At 59.3% G+C, this 17267-nt stretch overlaps 1 protein-coding gene across 4 annotated transcripts in view; it reads left to right on the forward strand.

Annotated features, from left to right (window-relative positions):
• The window catches only part of BSN (bassoon presynaptic cytomatrix protein), an 89900-nt gene that overhangs the window by 51220 nt on the left and 21413 nt on the right, over positions 1-17267 (forward strand). For all 4 annotated transcript variants that reach the window (XM_014953513.1, XM_014953516.1, XM_014953514.1 and 1 more), the window contains exons 3-4: positions 9964-10398; positions 12170-17183. In XM_014953513.1, coding sequence (XP_014808999.1) covers positions 9964-10398; positions 12170-17183 — 5449 coding nt within the window. The remainder of the gene's footprint in view (positions 1-9963; positions 10399-12169; positions 17184-17267) is intronic.

A 17267-nucleotide genomic window follows, 5' to 3' on the forward strand; every position in this document is an offset into this window, starting at 1 on the left:
GGCCATCGGCTGCTGCGGTGGAATAAGCTGGACTTGGCAAGAGCACAGCGATTCCTCGAAGGCGAGCGGAGGGGAGCGTTGCTATTACTCATCAGTCAAAGACTTTCAGCTGGAATAATCCTCCGCTGGCTCCGCCGCGTGTGGAACCGCAGGGTGGGAGGCTGTGAGCCCCTCGGGGGCTGTTTCTCTGACCCCCCTAGGCTCTGCTGTTGGGGGGCTGGTGCATCCCCTTCATGGCCAGGAAAAATATCCCTGGCGTGGGGCATGTGCAGGGAGAAGAAGAAGGGAGAGATAAGGGAGGAGGATGCTCCTGGGTGGCTCAGGGACAGTGCCTGGATGGTGTCCATCTCCCCATCTCCTCTCCATGGCACCAGTAAGGGGGATGGGGTGGTGGGGCAGACCCCCCTCCCGCTGCTCCGGGTGGATTTGGGGAGGGAGAATTGGTGAGAGACACAGCATCTCCCCTGCAGCTGCTGTGGAGCCGGAGCTGGGAGCTGCCACTGCCCACGTCCTTCCCTTCCCATGGCAGCTCCACCATCATGTGCAGCTTCTCCCATCTTCCCTTTCTGTGTCTTTTTTTCCAACTGGGAGAGGTCCCAGCACGGGGAAGGAAGGGGGATGGAGCGGAGCAGATGGGAGGCAGAAAACAAGCCCTGCGACGCCGAGCTCATCCCGGCGAGCTCATTACCCTGCGCTGTTTTTAATCACATTATTGCAGTGTGAAGGCCACCGATACATCGCACCCATCTAAAATAGAGCTGGGGCGGGACTGTTGGCTCTGTCAGCCCAAGAGAGGCCACGGGAACAGATAAGAATAGGCCGATGCTGGAAAACGCAGCGCTGGGTTGCTCAGTCGAGTGCTATATTTAGCCAGGGATTGAAATAACCGTGGTGGCTTTCAGCTGGGCTAATCTGTGAGCCATGGCTGCACGGATGCTTGCCCGGTTGATGGTAATGAAGTCAATTAGTGGGGAGCAGTTGGCAACCCGGGGAACTGGGCGGCGGGAGGTGTGTGCCATCCCCTCCATGCCTCTCTCTGCGGACAGTCCCGGGAGACCGTGGCTTCATGCTGAGGGAGCGCTGGCTCTTTGCTGCCCTGCCTGCAGCAGCCTCTGGCCCCTCTGCAGTGACTCCCCGGGGACCCCACCAGCCCCTCCTCACTCCCCCGGCCGGGTGGGCATCACCACGGGGCCAGCCGGGCTCTAGGAACACGACCTGCTCTGCTGAACGGCCTTTGAGCTGCATTTAGCTCTTCTTCTTTATTTACAGATATTTTTTTAACATATATTTTTATATATGCATGCATAAACTTGAGAAGCAGCACGTATACACCGGCATAAATGCAATTTAGCAAGCACAAGTGCAGGCAACTCTGCATCGGGCTTGAGCAGGATTTTGAGGGTGTTTTTAGGGGAAAAAGAAGGCACCATTGGAGTAGTAGAATCATAGAATCATAGAATCAATGGTTTGGGTTGGAGGGGATCTTAAAGATCATCCAGTTCCAACCCCCCTGCCCTGGGCAGGGACATCTCCCACCAGACCAGGTTGCCCAAGACCATCCAAGACCATCAAGACCCCATCCAGCCTGGCCTTGAACCCCTCCAGGGATGGGGCAGCCACAGCTTCTCCAGGCAACCTGTTCCAGTGTCTCACCACCCTCACAGTAAAGAATTTCTTTCTAGTATCTAATCTAAATCTTCCCTCTTCCAATTTAAAACCATTACCCCTTGTCCTGTCACTACCCTTCCTGACAAAGAGTCCCTCCCCAGCTCTCCTGTAGCTCCCTTCAGATATTAAAAGGCTTCTATAAGGTCTCCCCGGACCCCTCTCTTCTCCAGGCTGACCAACCCCAGCTCTCTCAGCCTGTCCTCATAGGAGAGGTGCTCCAGCCCTCTGATCATCTTCATGGCCCTCCTCTGGACCCGTTCCAACAGATCCATGTCCTTCCTGTGTTGAGGACTCCAAAGCTGGACCCTAGGTGGGGTCTCAAGAGCGCAGAGTAGAAGGGGAATATAGAATCATAGAATAGTTTGGGTTGGGAGGGGCTTTAAGGGTCATCTACTCCAATCCCCCCCTGCACCGAACAGGGGCATCTTCAACTAGATCAGGTTGCTCAGAGCCCCGTCCAGCCTGACCTGGAATGTCTCCAGGGATGGGGCATCGACCACCTCTCTGGCAACCTGGGCCAGTGCCTCACCACCCTCATTGTAAAAATATTTCTTCCTTAGATTTAGTCTGAATTTACCCTCTTTTAGCCTAAAACCATTAACCCTGGTCCTATTGCAACGGGCCCTGCATAGCACACCCTGTGCCTTCTGCTCGCTCTCGGAGGTGGCTGTCCCTCAGACGTGTGAACACGTGTGCGTGCACCATCACCCGTGCACAACCAGCCCTCCCTGTCCGTGTCCCCCTGCCAGCCCTGCCTGTCCCCAGGCTCCCAGGGCTGCCCCTGCCTGCCATCTCTGCATCCCCCTTGGTCTCAGTCCCCTCCCAGCTCCGTGTCCAGCCGAACCCTCCTTGTTCTCTTCCCCGTGACCTTCTCTGACCAGCGTCTCCTGCATTTGCTCTATCTCTCCCCCTGATCTCTGGTGCTTCCGCGTCTGGTTTCCTCGCCCTGGTCTCAAATCCCATCACTGCCTCAGCCTCCCAGGAGAGATAAGGGCAGGGGTGGAGATAAAACCAGGTCTGTGGTTATTTGCTGATGGCACAGGAGGTTGAAAACATGCTTTGAGAACGTGCTGCAGTTGGGACCCGTGATGTCCATCCTCCCCTCTGTGGGCGAGCATCCTGGGGAGGCGCGGGGTCAGCACACTTCCCGTCACCTCCTAAAACCGCAGCGGCTCCATCAAAGGGTTTTGGCAGAGGTGTGCGGTGCCTCCAGCCACGGGGAGGGGATTTGGGGGGGTTCCAGAGAGTTCAGCTGTGGGAACGGGCTGAAACTGATGGCGGGGGGCGGGGGGGAAAGCATCCAAAATGAATAAGCACCGGGGTTCACCCAGGGAGGCTCCTGGCAGAGAGCATCTTTGCCAAGGGGAGGGCAGGGGAGCAGTTAGAGGATGGAGAACCTGCCGGCCAGACCCCAGGCACTGCCCGAGATGGGTCTGAAACAGCCCTGGCATCCAAAGATCAAGCATGACTCAGTCCCTTTCCTTTAAAACTGTGCTAAAAACCCTTCCACAGCGCGGCCAGAGCCGTGGTGTTGTCAGCACGAGGATGCTGAGCGCCGGGGAGGTGGGATCACGCAGTGAGATGCCCCCGTTTCTGCCGCGGAAGGGTGCGGAGAAGGTGTCTGGATGTCAGGAGCCCTCCTCAACGGGAGCTCTCCTGCAAGCGGGGCTGAGAGGAATGCTGGAGAAGCGATTTTATGAGCTTCTTGTTGTTAATTTGGATCTTGATTCAGATACCAGAAGTGTTTTCCATATTTTCCAGGCACCCATCTGTCACAGTGATGAGCCCTGCACAGTACTTGTCAGCAAATAAATGAAATATTCTTGTGAGATTCGCCGCGTTTAGTGCTGGGAGATGTGATCTGGCTCGTGAGATACTTATACCTCATGCTGCTTATCTTATTTTGTACAGATTTTTGTCCTGGTATTTTAATAGATATCGGTCTGATTGTGTAAAATAATACTGTAGGGAATAAATAACCGGAGGGAGCCCTGGGGATGATATCGCAGGGAGCGGTTTGCGCTGGGATGAAGGCTCTGGCCGTGCATCTGCCAGAAGGAGGAGGGGTCACAGTGAGGGTCTCGGGGGTGATGAGGACGGTGGGACTGGCAGCCAGGAGCTAACTGGGAAAGCCGGGAAGCCTCCAGAGAAGCCTGGGAAGCCTCTGGCACCGTCGGCTCCCACCAAGGCTCTCAGACCTCCGAGTTGCCAAAGGGGGGGGATTCATGCACAGCCGTGATGCTGAAGCTCGCTGGCTCCATCCTTAAAAAAAAAAACCACACAACCCAGCAGCGCTGGGGGATTCAGCACTTAATTAACTTGCCAAGCGGTAGCATTGACCAAAAATTAGGCGGGAAGACTTCTATTTTACTTAATTACAGTTTTGTTGTCGCCCATTAGTGAATTAAAGCAATTGCAGGGTAAGACCCGGCGGAGGTTGGCGAGCGCGGCTGTGGCCACCTGCCAGCGGGTGCCAGAGCCCGGGGGAAGCTGGGCTCACCCCCCATGGACACACACACACACACACCCCCCCCAGGTGCTCGCTGACCCCATGCCCTGTCCCCCTGTATTGTGGCTGCAGCCCCGTGGGCTCCCCTGCCATCAGGACAGCCCCAAACCCTCCCTCGCCCCCGGGAGGGAGAAGCTCGCTGGCTCCATCCTTAAAAAAAAAAACCACACAACCCAGCAGCGCTGGGGGATTCAGCACTTAATTAACTTGCCAAGCGGTAGCATTGACCAAAAATTAGGCGGGAAGACTTCTATTTTACTTAATTACAGTTTTGTTGTCGCCCATTAGTGAATTAAAGCAATTGCAGGGTAAGACCCGGCGGAGGTTGGCGAGCGTGGCTGTGGCCACCTGCCAGCGGGTGCCAGAGCCCGGGGGAAGCTGGGCTCACCCCCCATGGACACACACACACACACACCCCCCCCAGGTGCTCGCTGACCCCATGCCCCGTCCCCCTGTATTGTGGCTGCAGCCCCGGGGGCTCCCCTGCCATCAGGGCTGCCCCAAACCCTCCCTCGCCCCCGGGAGGGACCACGGGCAGCCATCGGCTCAGCAGAGCCTGTGGGAATTGTGGCCGCATCCTGCGCTTCCCCGTGGTGCGCAATTAAAAACCGGGATAGTCGTTACCACTCGGATGCAATGCCTTGAGCAAAGCCTCCTGCTTTCCAGGGCGTCCCTGCACCCCAGGCACCATCCTGCCCCTAAAAACCCCGGGAGCTCCCTTCCTCTCCCTGGAAACTTACTTTTTCCATAACTCTTCTGCAAATTCCAGTGGTTTGGGGGGCAAGGAAGGCTGGGAGGTGCCCCTGCTGACCTCCCAGGGGTTTAAGCTGGTAACCTGGCTGGGCTGGGCAGCCCCCTGGCTCCCTCCCTCGCCCCCCTGCCTGCCCAACTGGCCAGTTTCCAGCGCTCCCTGCCCTTCTTCATTTAAGATGGTATCTCAGGCGTGCTTTGGTTTCATCCCTCTCTTTAATTATTGATGCTTTCCTTTGCCTGGAGCCCGCTCTACATCCCAGCGGCATTGCCTGTGCCCTGGCTCCCCATCGCCTACGCTCCATGCGGTTAAAACCCCCCCGTGCCCGCCCCCACGGGGCACCCTCGGGTCGCAAACCTAAGCACGGAGCAAGCCCCCCATCCCCATCCTGGTCGTGGCCATGGTTTGTAGCATCTTTAAGCGCAGAGACTCAGACAGGCGCCGCCGTGCCTTTGCCCTAAGCTCCTTACCCACTTACCGCCCCGCCGAGGGGCGCCCGGACTTCCTGGGCACCCGATGGTTTGGACGTGCAAAGCACTAAATACCACCTAATTATTATTATCTTGGTGGGATCTGGTTAATCTCGAGGGGGGATTTACAAGCTGTTAGCAAACCAGCCGGTTGTCGAATGTTTGTATTTTTCTTGAGGGTGGCTTAATCCCTTTTGGCCACGTTAGCTGGGCAGTGCCCATCACCATAGCATCTTTAAGCGCAGAGACTCAGACAGGCGCCGCCGTGCCTTTGCCCTAAGCTCCTTACCCACTTACCGCCCCGCCGAGGGGCGCCCGGACTTCCTGGGCACCCGATGGTTTGGACGTGCAAAGCACTAAATACCACCTAATTATTATTATCTTGGTGGGATCTGGTTAATCTCGAGGGGGGATTTACAAGCTGTTAGCAAACCAGCCGGTTGTCGAATGTTTGTATTTTTCTTGAGGGTGGCTTAATCCCTTTTGGCCACGTTAGCTGGGCAGTGCCCATCACCAAGGTATATCTAGGGGGGGGCTGATCCCTCTGGGAGGGAGCAGGGGTGCTGCGGGGAAACGGAGCGCTGAGCTGATAACGCTGCGGGACGGCGGGAGAGGGACGGGTCATTTGTCACCGGCAGAGCGTGGGGCTGTGAGATGCCTCAGATGCAGCATCACCCATCCCCTGGTTGTTTTTTTTCAGCGTCGTGATGGGGCATCGGTGCCGGGTGTCGATGGGGCTGCAGGGGTCTCTTAAAGACAGGGACGGAGAGGTTTTTTGGGAGATGCTCCCTCTGGGCGCAGGCGGCTTTGCTCGCCTCCTTCTCCCCGCAAGCTGCCAGGGGCAGGATTTCACGCCTCCCCGTCTGCGTGCGGGAGCCCGGCAGCTCCTGCTGCTGGAGGCATTCACTGCAGCAAGCGCCGGGATGCCACGGCAAATGCTGCGCCGGCCGCTGCGGCACAGCCCGTGCTCCCGGCACACACACGGCCACGCGCCGTGAGTCCTCCGTTTTCCTCTCCCACAGCTCGGGGAAATTCGGTTATCCCTCCCCTGGTTCCCCCCGTTCTCCCCCCTTATCCAGGAGGGCAGGGAGAAGTGAGAGAAAAGGAGGGGAAAGGAAAGGGGAAAAATCCTCCTGAGTTGAGGTGAAGCCAGTTTAATAGAAAAATAACAATAACAATATAATAACAATAATAATGAAGTCACTCTCACCACTCGGCGAATTGGTACCTTCCCGAGCGGTGATCACAAGTACCCACACCCTGCCCCTGACTAACCCCATTTAGATGCTGAGCACGACATCTGTGGTACAGAATATTCCATCCTTCTGTCCATGCTCCTTATCAGCTTCTGGGGGAAGCTGAGAAGAGTCCTTGAAAAACATCAACAACGCCTGGCAACAACCAAACAATATGTATGCATTATTGACATTCCTTTCATACCACATCTGAAACACGGCAAATGAGAGAAGGAAAATTAACTCTGTCCCAGCTGCAACCAGGACAGTTTCCCAGCCTTTCTGCCTGCATTTCGGGGTGGAGCTCCGCAATCTTTTTGGCAGGGCTATTTTTACCGGAGATCGTTCCACTCCGCTTCCTGGAGCGGTCCCGTGAAGAGTGGAGCTGTCACGTCTGCGAGAGCAGGATGGTGGGGTGAGCTGCTCAAACTGGGGCGGCTGCCAAGGGGAATGGCTGCGGAGCCACAGCTGGGAGCAACCTGAGGGAGGATGCTCAGACCAGGCTGTGGAGCCATCAGGTCCCCGTGGGTCAGACCTGCTCTCGGGGGACCCCTAAGCTTCATCCTTGATGAGATGATGCCAGCAGGTCTCCTCTCCGCTAATGCCTGCCGTGTGCTGTGGTGGTGTTCCTTGCCTGCATGGACTCCGGGAGGTGCCGGTGGGGGAGTGTGGGGTCTCCAGCCCAGCCTCCCATGCAGAGCAGGGCAGCCATCAACATGAGGGGCTTTGTCTAGCAAAGTCTTGAACCCCCCTCCAAGGATGGAGACCCCACGGTCACTGTCCCACTGCCTCAGCAGAGGGGCTTTTCCTAATGTCCACCCGGAACCTCTGCTCTTGCAAAGCATCTGTTCCCAGGCAAACCTAGGCAGAAGGAGTGGACCTGTCTGGGAGGCTGCACCTTTTGGAGGGTGCCCTGCTGTCATGGTTGTCCCAGGACGGCACTGGCTTGGACCATGGCACCTTGCCTCTCCATGGGCACAAGAGCCACCTCCTAGAATTGGACCTGACTGGCACTCAGCATCCACAGTTGGCACCTGGTGGCCAGCGTTGGCCTTCCATGGTCATCCTTGGCTTGAATTTAGCCCTGGAAGGGCAAAAGCAGCTGTGCCCATCCCCTCATCCAGAGCTTCCCAGCCACCATGGTCTGGCAGGGTGGGACATCACAAGCACCTGGACTGGGTTGGCTGGGTTGTTTAAGGTGGGCTGATCTTCTCCGATTCCTGCAGGACCAAGCTGGGAGCTGGCACGATGGCACGGCGGAGAGGGATAGGCAGGAGCTGAGCTCTGGCCTGGCACAGCCCATCCCTTCTGCATCCGAGCTCCCCCTCACTGCTGGCATCGGTGGGGGGAAGCTCTGGTGAAGAAAAATGGGATTCCTGAAAGAAAAATGAAAGGCCGCGTTTTTCCATGAGGCAGGAATTCAATTTGTGTCACGCAATCACATTTCCTTCTGCAGCCTGAAATAATTACACAGCGGAGCGGGGCGAGGAGATCTGATTCAGAGGCACAGGGATGAGAGCGAGTTCTGAAATAAAGGAAGACAAATGCAATCATTAAGATACAATAGGCTGCACTTGCCCCTTAATTAGACTTTCTCTTTGATTAAGCAGTAATTAAATATTACCATGCTGAAAGGATTTTTTTTTTTTTTAAACGGCCTTCCGAAGCCCTAATGTATTCTTAAGATGTTTGTGTGAAGCTGCAGGGCGGTGGAGGTGGGAGGCAGGACGTTGCATGCCTGCCCCTTCCTTCCAGAAGAAGTCTTCCTGCCCCACTGCTCCCTGGAGAGCGTGGGCTGGATGGCTGCTCCACGGCCAGGTTGTGGCTTGAGTGAAGAAGTGTCCATGGGGAAGCTCCCTGCCACCGCCAGCTGCAGAGCATCTCCAGCCTCTTGTCAAAAGGTGGGGACTCCTGGGTGTTGGATGCAGGGGCCAAACCCGTTCTGCTGCTGCCATCTCACAGGTGTGGGTTTTAGAGGTGTGGAATAGAATCATAGACTCATTGAGGTTGGAAAAGACCCTTAGGATCATTGAGTCCAACCGTTAACCCAGCGCTGCCAAGTCCACCACTAAACCATGTCCCTAAGCACCACATCTACATGTCTTTTAAATACCTCCAGGGATGGTGACTCAACCACTTCCTTGGGCAGCCTGTTCCAATGTTTGACAGCCCTTTCAGTGCAGAATTTTTTCCTAACATCCAATCTAAACCTCTCCTGACACAACTCGAGGCCATTTCCTTGAGGCTGTTTTGGTGAACCTCATCTTCTACATGGAGACCAACAGCCTCTGTGGCCCCAGGAGACACGGCTGGCTTGCAGCTCTGGTCCCAGCCTGGTCCTGCTGGAGACCAAGACCATCTTTCCAATAGTGTGACAGCTCCTCTGGGGCCAGCTCCCCCCCTGAGGTTGGCCACCTCGAGCTTCGGGAACAACGGCTCAACAACAGAGGAGCCTGGGAAGAAGGACTTGGAGCGTATCAGGCTGTTAGCAGCAAAAATGAGAAGATTTAAGAGGATGAAACACCAAAGGGGAAGGAAATGTCAGGTCCCTATTCCTGGACATTCCTGGGTGGATAAAAATAGCCTTTGGATGACCTCCGGGGGGGAAAGTGCTTCTGGTCTCTTAATGCAGAGCCCCTGCCGTAGCCCCGCGGGGCTCTCTGCCACTCACAGCCCCGCTTGCAAGCGGCTTTTTCCAGGCCATAAAACGATGCCTCTTGCTGAGAATTTCACTAGACGAGATTGCCTTGTTCTTTTCCCGCACAGCGTGTACTTTGGGTAATATCTTTGGGAAATTTTTGCGTACTCGTGTACCCAGTATTTTCCGTTAACCTAGAAAAAAGAAAGATCCATAAGTATTATGATTATGCTATTAAACCTTTATTGTATCGCAAATCGGAGTTGAGAAAGAAACTGTATGGAGCCCAAGAGGTGTTAAGCGAGGGCAGTAATCTGCCGTCATTGTTTAACTTCATTTAAAACTCAAATACCTGCAAGACGGGAGATGAAAAGAGCCGGTGATGCTGGGGAGGGTGTGAAATCCCTCTGTCACAGCCATGGTCCCTCTGGCCCATCGTCACTGAGGTTTGGATGAGGGTAGGGGTGGGTTTGAAGCTGGATGGTTGGGCTCTTCTAGATGGTTTGTATGATGTGGCTCCAGCCTCTGCTCACCCCGTGGTACCTCTGAAGCCAGTTATTTGGTTTGGGTGGGCTGAGTCCTTTGCACCATCACTGTGTCCTATCAGCTGACCTTCTCAGGGAGGTCCCTGCTGGGGTGAAGCTCCCCGAGTTTGAGCAGAACTTTTCCTTTTTTTTTTTTCTGTTTTGCAGAAGAACGAATGGCTGTGCTTGAACTGCCAAACTCAGCGGCTGCTGGAAGGCAGCCTCGGCGACCCTGCCCCGATGCCGCTGCCTACCCCAAAGCAACCCTCCACCGGCTCCCCACGGCACCAGCCACCAGCCACCATCCAGCAGCAGAAAGCACCCACCCCGGCGCCCACCGAGCCGGTGGCACCCGCTGAGCGGCAGCCCTCACCCGCAAAGACCCTCCGGGCTGCTGAGCCCAGCAGGACCCCAAGCCCTGCCCCAGTGGAGAAGAAGCCCCCGGCGCCAGCAGAAGAAAAGCCACTGCCCAAAGCTGCCCCAGAACCTTCCAGAGCTCCTGAGAGCACCATGACAAAAGGGAAGAGTGTGACCCCCAAACCAGAGGTGGAGAGCAAGGAGAGCAGGGCACCCCCCGAGGCGCCGCGGGCGAAGGAGCAGGAGGTGAGTTATCAGGGTGCGTCGGGCTCCAAGCATCCCTGGGGACCGCATCCCGCCCGGAGGCTGGCACGGCCCAGGGCCAGCAGCTCAGAAACAGAAGGTTATTCCCAGTGTCGTCGAGGCCATTTGCCTCCAGAAATGGCCTTTTGGGAAACGGTGAGCTCAAAATACTGCTGTCTCAGCATTTCCAAACCGCTCAGGAGCTTCGCAGGCTCTAGCATCATGCTGGCATTTCCCTTCTCTTCATTACGATTGCATCAATTCGGGCGTAACGCTTTGCCCATTGCATCTGTTTTGGAATAATACAAGGGCAGCTGAATTTGTCGTTAAACAGAAAGCTCGTTTCACATCGGTGCGTGCTGCAGCAGTGGGAGTTTTTTTGAGCTCACTGTCCCACCTTTTTTAAAATTCAGTGCAGTTTGGGGGAGAAGCCTGGCTGCTTTGGGATGGTTTTCCCCCCCTGAGCAATCATCCCAGCACAGCTCTGCTGACGCAGCCAGAGGTCCCCATCAACTAGGAGGGAACAGCTGCCCCCTGGAAGAAGCTCCTCTCATCCCTGGCTGCTGGCACTTCTGAAATCAAATAAGGTCCCTGGTGTCTCCATGGGGATAATAATCCCCACCAGTAGCACCAGGGCCAAGTGTGATGGCTCTTTCCCCATGGCTCGGAGGCTTGCCCCCACTCTGCCTAATTGTAACTCCAATTAAAAGGGCCTGTTTATTTCTGCTGGCATCTAATGAGGATGCTGGGCGCCGCCCTGCTTCTGAAGGCTGCTTTGCAGAGCTGTCAGTCAGGGAAATTAAAGTTCATTAAAAGGTGGCTGTTCCCCACAGCTGCTGCTGGTGAAGCTCCTATCCTCTCGGTGCCACCACCCCAGCCTGGCTGGGCACTGGGGTGCAAGGGCTGCCCCCTCCACAGACATCAGCCTCCTCAATTACCCCCCCAATTACTTTCCTTAGGGAAGGGCACACAGCCATGGGTAGCCTACGCTGGCCCTCAGTGGTGGCTACTTAAAAGGTCAATGCTGCCATTAGACAACCTTCTCCTTTAGTTATTGGGAGAGATAATGCTTTTATAACATATTTATGAGTCTCCCAATGCCCGCGCCCCCAGGGACGTTTGCTGTGCCGTCCCCCTCTGCTGTGAGGACAGGCTGAGAGAGCTGGGGGTGTTCAGCCTGGAGAAGAGAAGGTTTCAGGGAGACCTTAGAGCCCCTTCCAAGTCTCTAAAGGGCCTACAGAAGAGATGGGGAGGGACTCTTGATCAGGGAGAGGAGCGATAGGATGAGGGGTAATGGTTTTAAACTGAAAGAGAGGAGATTTAGACTAGATATTAGGAAGAAATCCTTTACTGTGAGGGTGGTGAGACATTGGTAGAGGTTGCCCAGAGAAGCTGGGGATGCCCTATCCCTGGAGGGGTTCAAGACCAGGCTGGATGGGGCTTTGAGCAACCTGGTCTGGTGGGAGGTGTCCCTGCCCAGGGCAGGGGGTTAGAACTTGATGATCTTTAAGGTCCCTTCCAACTTTAAGGTCCCTTCCAACACAGAATCCTATGATTCTGTGGTTCCCCTGTGGTTCCCTGCTTGCAGCACGCCTCGTCAACTGCCTTTGTTGAGGGGGGGGACACGGGGCATCCCCCGGCCTCCCTGCTGGGCTGGCTCCCAGCGCTGCCCAGACCTTCTGCGTGCTCCCCCAGGGAGGATTTGGGGGGTAAATTGCCGGGGAGCAGCTCTGGAGCTGCCTGGGTCTGACTCCATGCTCTCTCTCGCCCGCAGGACGGGAGCAAGCCTTACCACCCGGACCTGTCCCGCAGCCCCCAGAGCCTGAGCGACACCGGCTACTCCTCCGATGGCATCTCCAGCTCGCAGAGCGAGATCACCGGCCTGGTGCAGCAGGAGGAGGAGAAGCTGAGCGGCACTGGGCTGGCTGGCCAGAGCCCCCCCAGCCCCTCCGAGCTCACCAAGCTGGAGAGCAGCATGCGGCCCCTCCTGGAAGGCCGGGGCACCCCACCGGAGCCCACCGAGCGCGGCAAGAGCTCGGAGCCACGGGAGGAGCAGCGGCAGCGGCAGAGACCGCGGTACCTCTCCATCACCCCCGAAGCCTTCGACTCGGACGAGGAGCTGGAGGACATCCTGGAGGAGGATGAAGACTCGCTGGAGTGGGAGAACCAGCGGGAGCGGCGGGAGAGCGCGGAGTCCTCGGACGAGTTTGGCAGCAAACTGCGGCACGACTATGTGGAGGACAGCAGCGAGGGGGGCTTCTCCCCGGTGCCCCCCCGGCCCAAGGGCCGGGAGGCGGAGGTGAGCGACGAGGAGTTCATGCGGAGGCAGATCATGGAGATGAGCGCGGAGGAGGACAACCTCGAGGAGGAGGAGGAGGAGGGAGGCTACGGGCGCGCCAAGTACAGCGCTCCCAAAGCTGGGCAGAAGGCCGAGGCAGAGAAGGGCAAAGAGCCGGCGCCGGCCAAACGGCGCTTGCCTCACGGTTCCGGCAGCCTGTACAAGGAGGACAGAAAGGAGATGGAGGCGGCGGAGGGCGACGACTTGAGCACGGCCCAAGGGGGGCTGAGGCGCTTCAAAACCATCGAGCTGAACAGCACGACCGGCTACGGGCGGGAGATGGAGATGGGGCAGGAGGCAGACACCAGCCTGGACCGGGAGCCCGAGCTGGAGATGGAGAGCCTGACGGGCTCCCCCGAGGAGCGCTCCCGGGGCGAATACTCCTCCACCCTGCCGGCCACGACGCCCAGCTACACCTCGGGCACCTCACCCACCTCCATCTCCTCCCTGGAGGAGGACAGTGACAGCAGCCCCAGCCGCCGGCAGCGGCTGGAGGAGGTAAAGCAGCAGAGGAAGGCTCGCCACCGCTCGCACGGTCCCTTGCTGCCCACCATCGAGGACTCGTCCGAGGAGGAGGAGCTGCGGGAGGAAGAGGAGCTGCTGCGGGAGCAGGAGAAGATGCGGGAGGTGGAGCAGCAGCGCATCCGGAGCACGGCGCGCAAGACCAAGCGCGACAAGGAGGAGCTGAGGGCCCAGCGGAGGAGGGAGCGCTCCAAAACCCCCCCCAGCAACCTCTCCCCCATCGAGGACGCCTCCCCCACCGAGGAGCTGCGGCAGGCGGCGGAGATGGAGGAGCTGCACCGCTCCTCCTGCTCCGAGTACTCGCCCTCCATCGACTCCGAGGCCGAAAGCTTCGATGCCGTGACCTCCAAGCTGTACAAGTCGGGCAGCGAGTACAATCTGCCCACCTTCATGTCGCTGTACTCCCCGACGGAGAAGGGGGAGACCGGCCCCAGCCAGCCCGCCAGCAAGCCCCTCAAGAGCGCCGAGGAAGCCTACGAGGAGATGATGAGGAAGGCAGAGATGATGCAGAAGCAGCAGGTCCAGCAAGCCCAGCCAGCCGTTTCCTACAGCAGCACCTACCAGCAGGTGGGTTACCGTGGCACCGAGGGGCAGAACGGCTTCGAGTACCAGTACACCGAGGAGTACCGGTACGATGGTGGCCCCACGCGCCCCTCCCAGCCTGGGTATGCGAGCGCCCTGCCGAAGGCAGGAGGGGTGTACGAGGAGATCCTGCAGACCTCCCAGAGCATCTCCAGGATGCACCAGTCCTCCTCCTTCGACCTGGCCCTCGAGCAGGGAGAGAAGGCGAAGGGGCAAGAGGAGGCGTACCAGGAGAAGCACTTCCTCAACGCCGAGAGCGCCTACGCCGACCTGATGAAGCAGAATGGCGGTCCCCTCACCCCCGGCACCAGCCCCACACAGCTCTCCGCTCCCGTCTCCTTCGCCACCTCCGAGGGCAGCGCAGGCAAAGCCATTCCCGACGTCCGGGTCACCCAGCATTTTGCGAAAGAGGGGCAAGACCTAGCCAAGCTCCAGAGCGCCCCGGCAGCGCCCAGCCCAGCGCCCAAGGCTGCCGCCACTCCTTACACCTACGGCAAAGGTGCCAGCGCGGTGACAACGGCCTCAGGCACCCCCGGGATTGCTTCCCGGAGCTACAGCTCCCCAGCTCCGGAGGCCCCATCCATAGCCAGCAGAAGCTACAGTCCAGCGAAGAGCACCGTCAGCTACGGCTCGCAGACAGAGGACACCAGCAGAAGCAAGACGGTGGTGGAGATCAGCGTGCAGACAGCCAGGGAGAAGCTCCCGGCCGCGAGCGACAGCAAGCCCTCGCCGCCCAAGACGTACCCTTTCTTCAAGAGCTCCAGCCCTCCCCTCTCTCCCACCTCCCCCACGCAGAGTCCCACCCGCGTCGCAAAGGCCACGGCTGAGTTTTCCACGCAGACGCAGAGCCCCCTCCTCTCCTACGAGGCTCCCACTGCCGCCGCCACCGGCCCGGCCGCCTCTTCCCCCATGGTGGCCCAGGGGACGCAGACGCCCCACCGGGCGGGCTCGCCGCGCCTGACCCGGCAGCCCTCCTCGCAGGACTCCCCCTTCATGGTGATCACGCTGGCGACCGACGCAGCCAGCCAAACCAAGCCACCCAGCTCTGACTCCCCGACGTCCCCCACCTCATCACCCACCAGGACAAGCCGGCAGCTGCCGGCACACAGCTACAGCCAGGAGCCGGAGCAGCCACCAGGAACCTATGTGAGGGCACAGCCGGTGAAGGAGCACGCCCCAAAGGCACCCGCTGTAACTTCAGCCGCCGACGGCATCACGGGGCTGTACGGCTGGGGGGCGCTCCCCGCGGAAAACATCTCCCTCTGCCGCATTTCCTCCATCCCCGGCACGTCCCGGGTGGAGCCGGGGCCCAAGGCGCCCAGCACTAACGCCGTGGACTTACGGACCGCGCTGAAGTCCGCCCCCATCATCATAACAGACCAAGGCATGGATCTCACCTCCTTGGCCACCGAGGCCAGGAAGTACTGCCTGACCTTGGACCACATCCCGAGCCGGCAGTCCACGGCCATCCAGCCCTTGATCATCAACCTCAACGCCCAGGAGCAGCCCCACGCCATCATCGCAGCAGCCAGCACCGCCGGCCTGGCCATCGCCTCCCCCATGATCCTCTCGCAGCCCAAGCAGCCTGTGGTCTACGGAGACCCTTTCCAGAGCCGGGTGGACTTTGGGCAGGGGACTGGGAGCCCAGTGTGCTTGGCACAGGTGAAGCAGGTGGAACAGGGAGTCCAGACGGCCACTGTCAGAGCCAGTGGGGCAGCCGGTGGCAAGCCCGAGCCCCCGGCTCCTTCCCAGACCAAGTTTGCGAGGTATGGTGTACCAGGACAGATGGTGAAGAAGGACATGCTCATCACGCAGACCGGCGGGGCGCAGAATGTCAGTGGCCTCCAGCAGCCCTTCCCACCGGAGCCAGGCTCGGAGCTGTACCGGGCAGTGCCAGTGGAGCTGAAGAGCCAGAGCCCTCTCCTTGCTCTGGGTGGCAAGAAGTCCCAGGTGATGATGGTGCAGATGGAGGAGGCAGCCACCGGCCCGGTGACCAAAGTGATGAAAGAAGAGCCTCCGGCCAACGTGTTGGACCTCACAGGTGTGAAGCCAGAGAGCCAGGTAGCCTGCTGTGATGTGGTCTACAAGTTCCCCTTCGGCGGCAGCTGCACCGGCGCTTTCAACCCCACCTCCAAGATGCCCGAGAAGAAAGCTGGGGAGGCAGTGGCAGCACCTGGTCGGAAAGCCAGCGGACCCCTCTATGGCAGCAGAGAGCCGGAGCTGCCAGAGACCTTCCCCTATCGGGAGCAGCCAGCACCGGCGCCTGCGCTCTATGAGGAGCACAAGTTTTACCCCATGGGCACCTTCGGCCGCCTCTACTCCTCCATGTCAGACACAAACCTCTCTGAAATTGGGATGAGCTACTACCCCACGAAGGGAGATCAGCCCTTCCCCTCCCCGGCAGGTGATGCCGCCGTGGACCTCAGCACCATGAAGCACTCCTATAGCGTGGGCTTTGCCGAGGGGGGCTACCTGGGCCAGGGGCTGCAGTACGGCTCCTTCTCTGACCTCCGCCAGCCAACAGAGATGCTGGGCCACCCGCTCCCCATGCGGAGGTACAGCTCGGTCTCCAACATCTACTCCGACTACCGCTTCTCCCCACGGGGGGACCTGGCCAGCTTCCAGGAGTCCAGCCTGGCCCACTACAGTGCCACCACGGCCCGTGAGATCAGCCGCATGTGTGCCGCCCTCAACTCCATGGACCAGTACGGGGGTCGGCACGCCAACGGCCCCGACCTGCTGCCCTACGGCCCCGGGGCTGGGCCGGGGGGTACAGGGGGGCTGGCGGCTCAGCAGCAGGGCCCCGCACCCCCTAAACCCGGCGGGATGTACAACCCCACCTTCCCCGAGGGGAGGCAGAGCCTCGGCAGCCTGGCGCAGTACAACGTCCCCGGCGTTCGCCTGGGCGCCGTCCGGCAGATGTTCCCTTCCACCGCCACTGTGCGCGCTGCCGACGGCATGATCTACTCCACCATCAACACGCCCATCGCCTCCACGTTGCCCATCACCACCCAGCCGGCCTCGGTGCTGCGGCCCATGCTGCGCGGGATGTACAGACCCTACGGCCCAGGCAGCGTGACGGCGGTCCCGCTGGCCAGCCTGGCCAGGCTGCCGGTTGTCACCCCCCGCGTCCCGCTGGCGGCACAGGGCCTCTACCGCTACCCGGCCCCCAGCCGACCAGCCCCAGCAGCCTCGATGATGGAGACGCCCGTCTACCTGGGCAAGCCGGTCAGCACGGCACCGGCGGCAGCAGCAGTGGGCGCCGGCCCCCCTCCCAAAGTCCCCACCGCCCCCGCCGGTGGCTTGCCGAGAGCGGAGCCGGCGGTGGCCGCTCCCCGTGCTGAGGGTCCGGCGGCACCGGCGGCCGGCAAGGAGACCGGGCAAGCGGCCGCAGCGCCCAAGCCGCCGCCGGACGGGTCTCAGCGGGAGG

The sequence above is a fragment of the Calidris pugnax genome, unplaced genomic scaffold (assembly GCF_001431845.1).
Source record: "Calidris pugnax isolate Ruff unplaced genomic scaffold, ASM143184v1 scaffold247, whole genome shotgun sequence".
Lineage (NCBI taxonomy): Eukaryota > Metazoa > Chordata > Aves > Charadriiformes > Scolopacidae > Calidris > Calidris pugnax.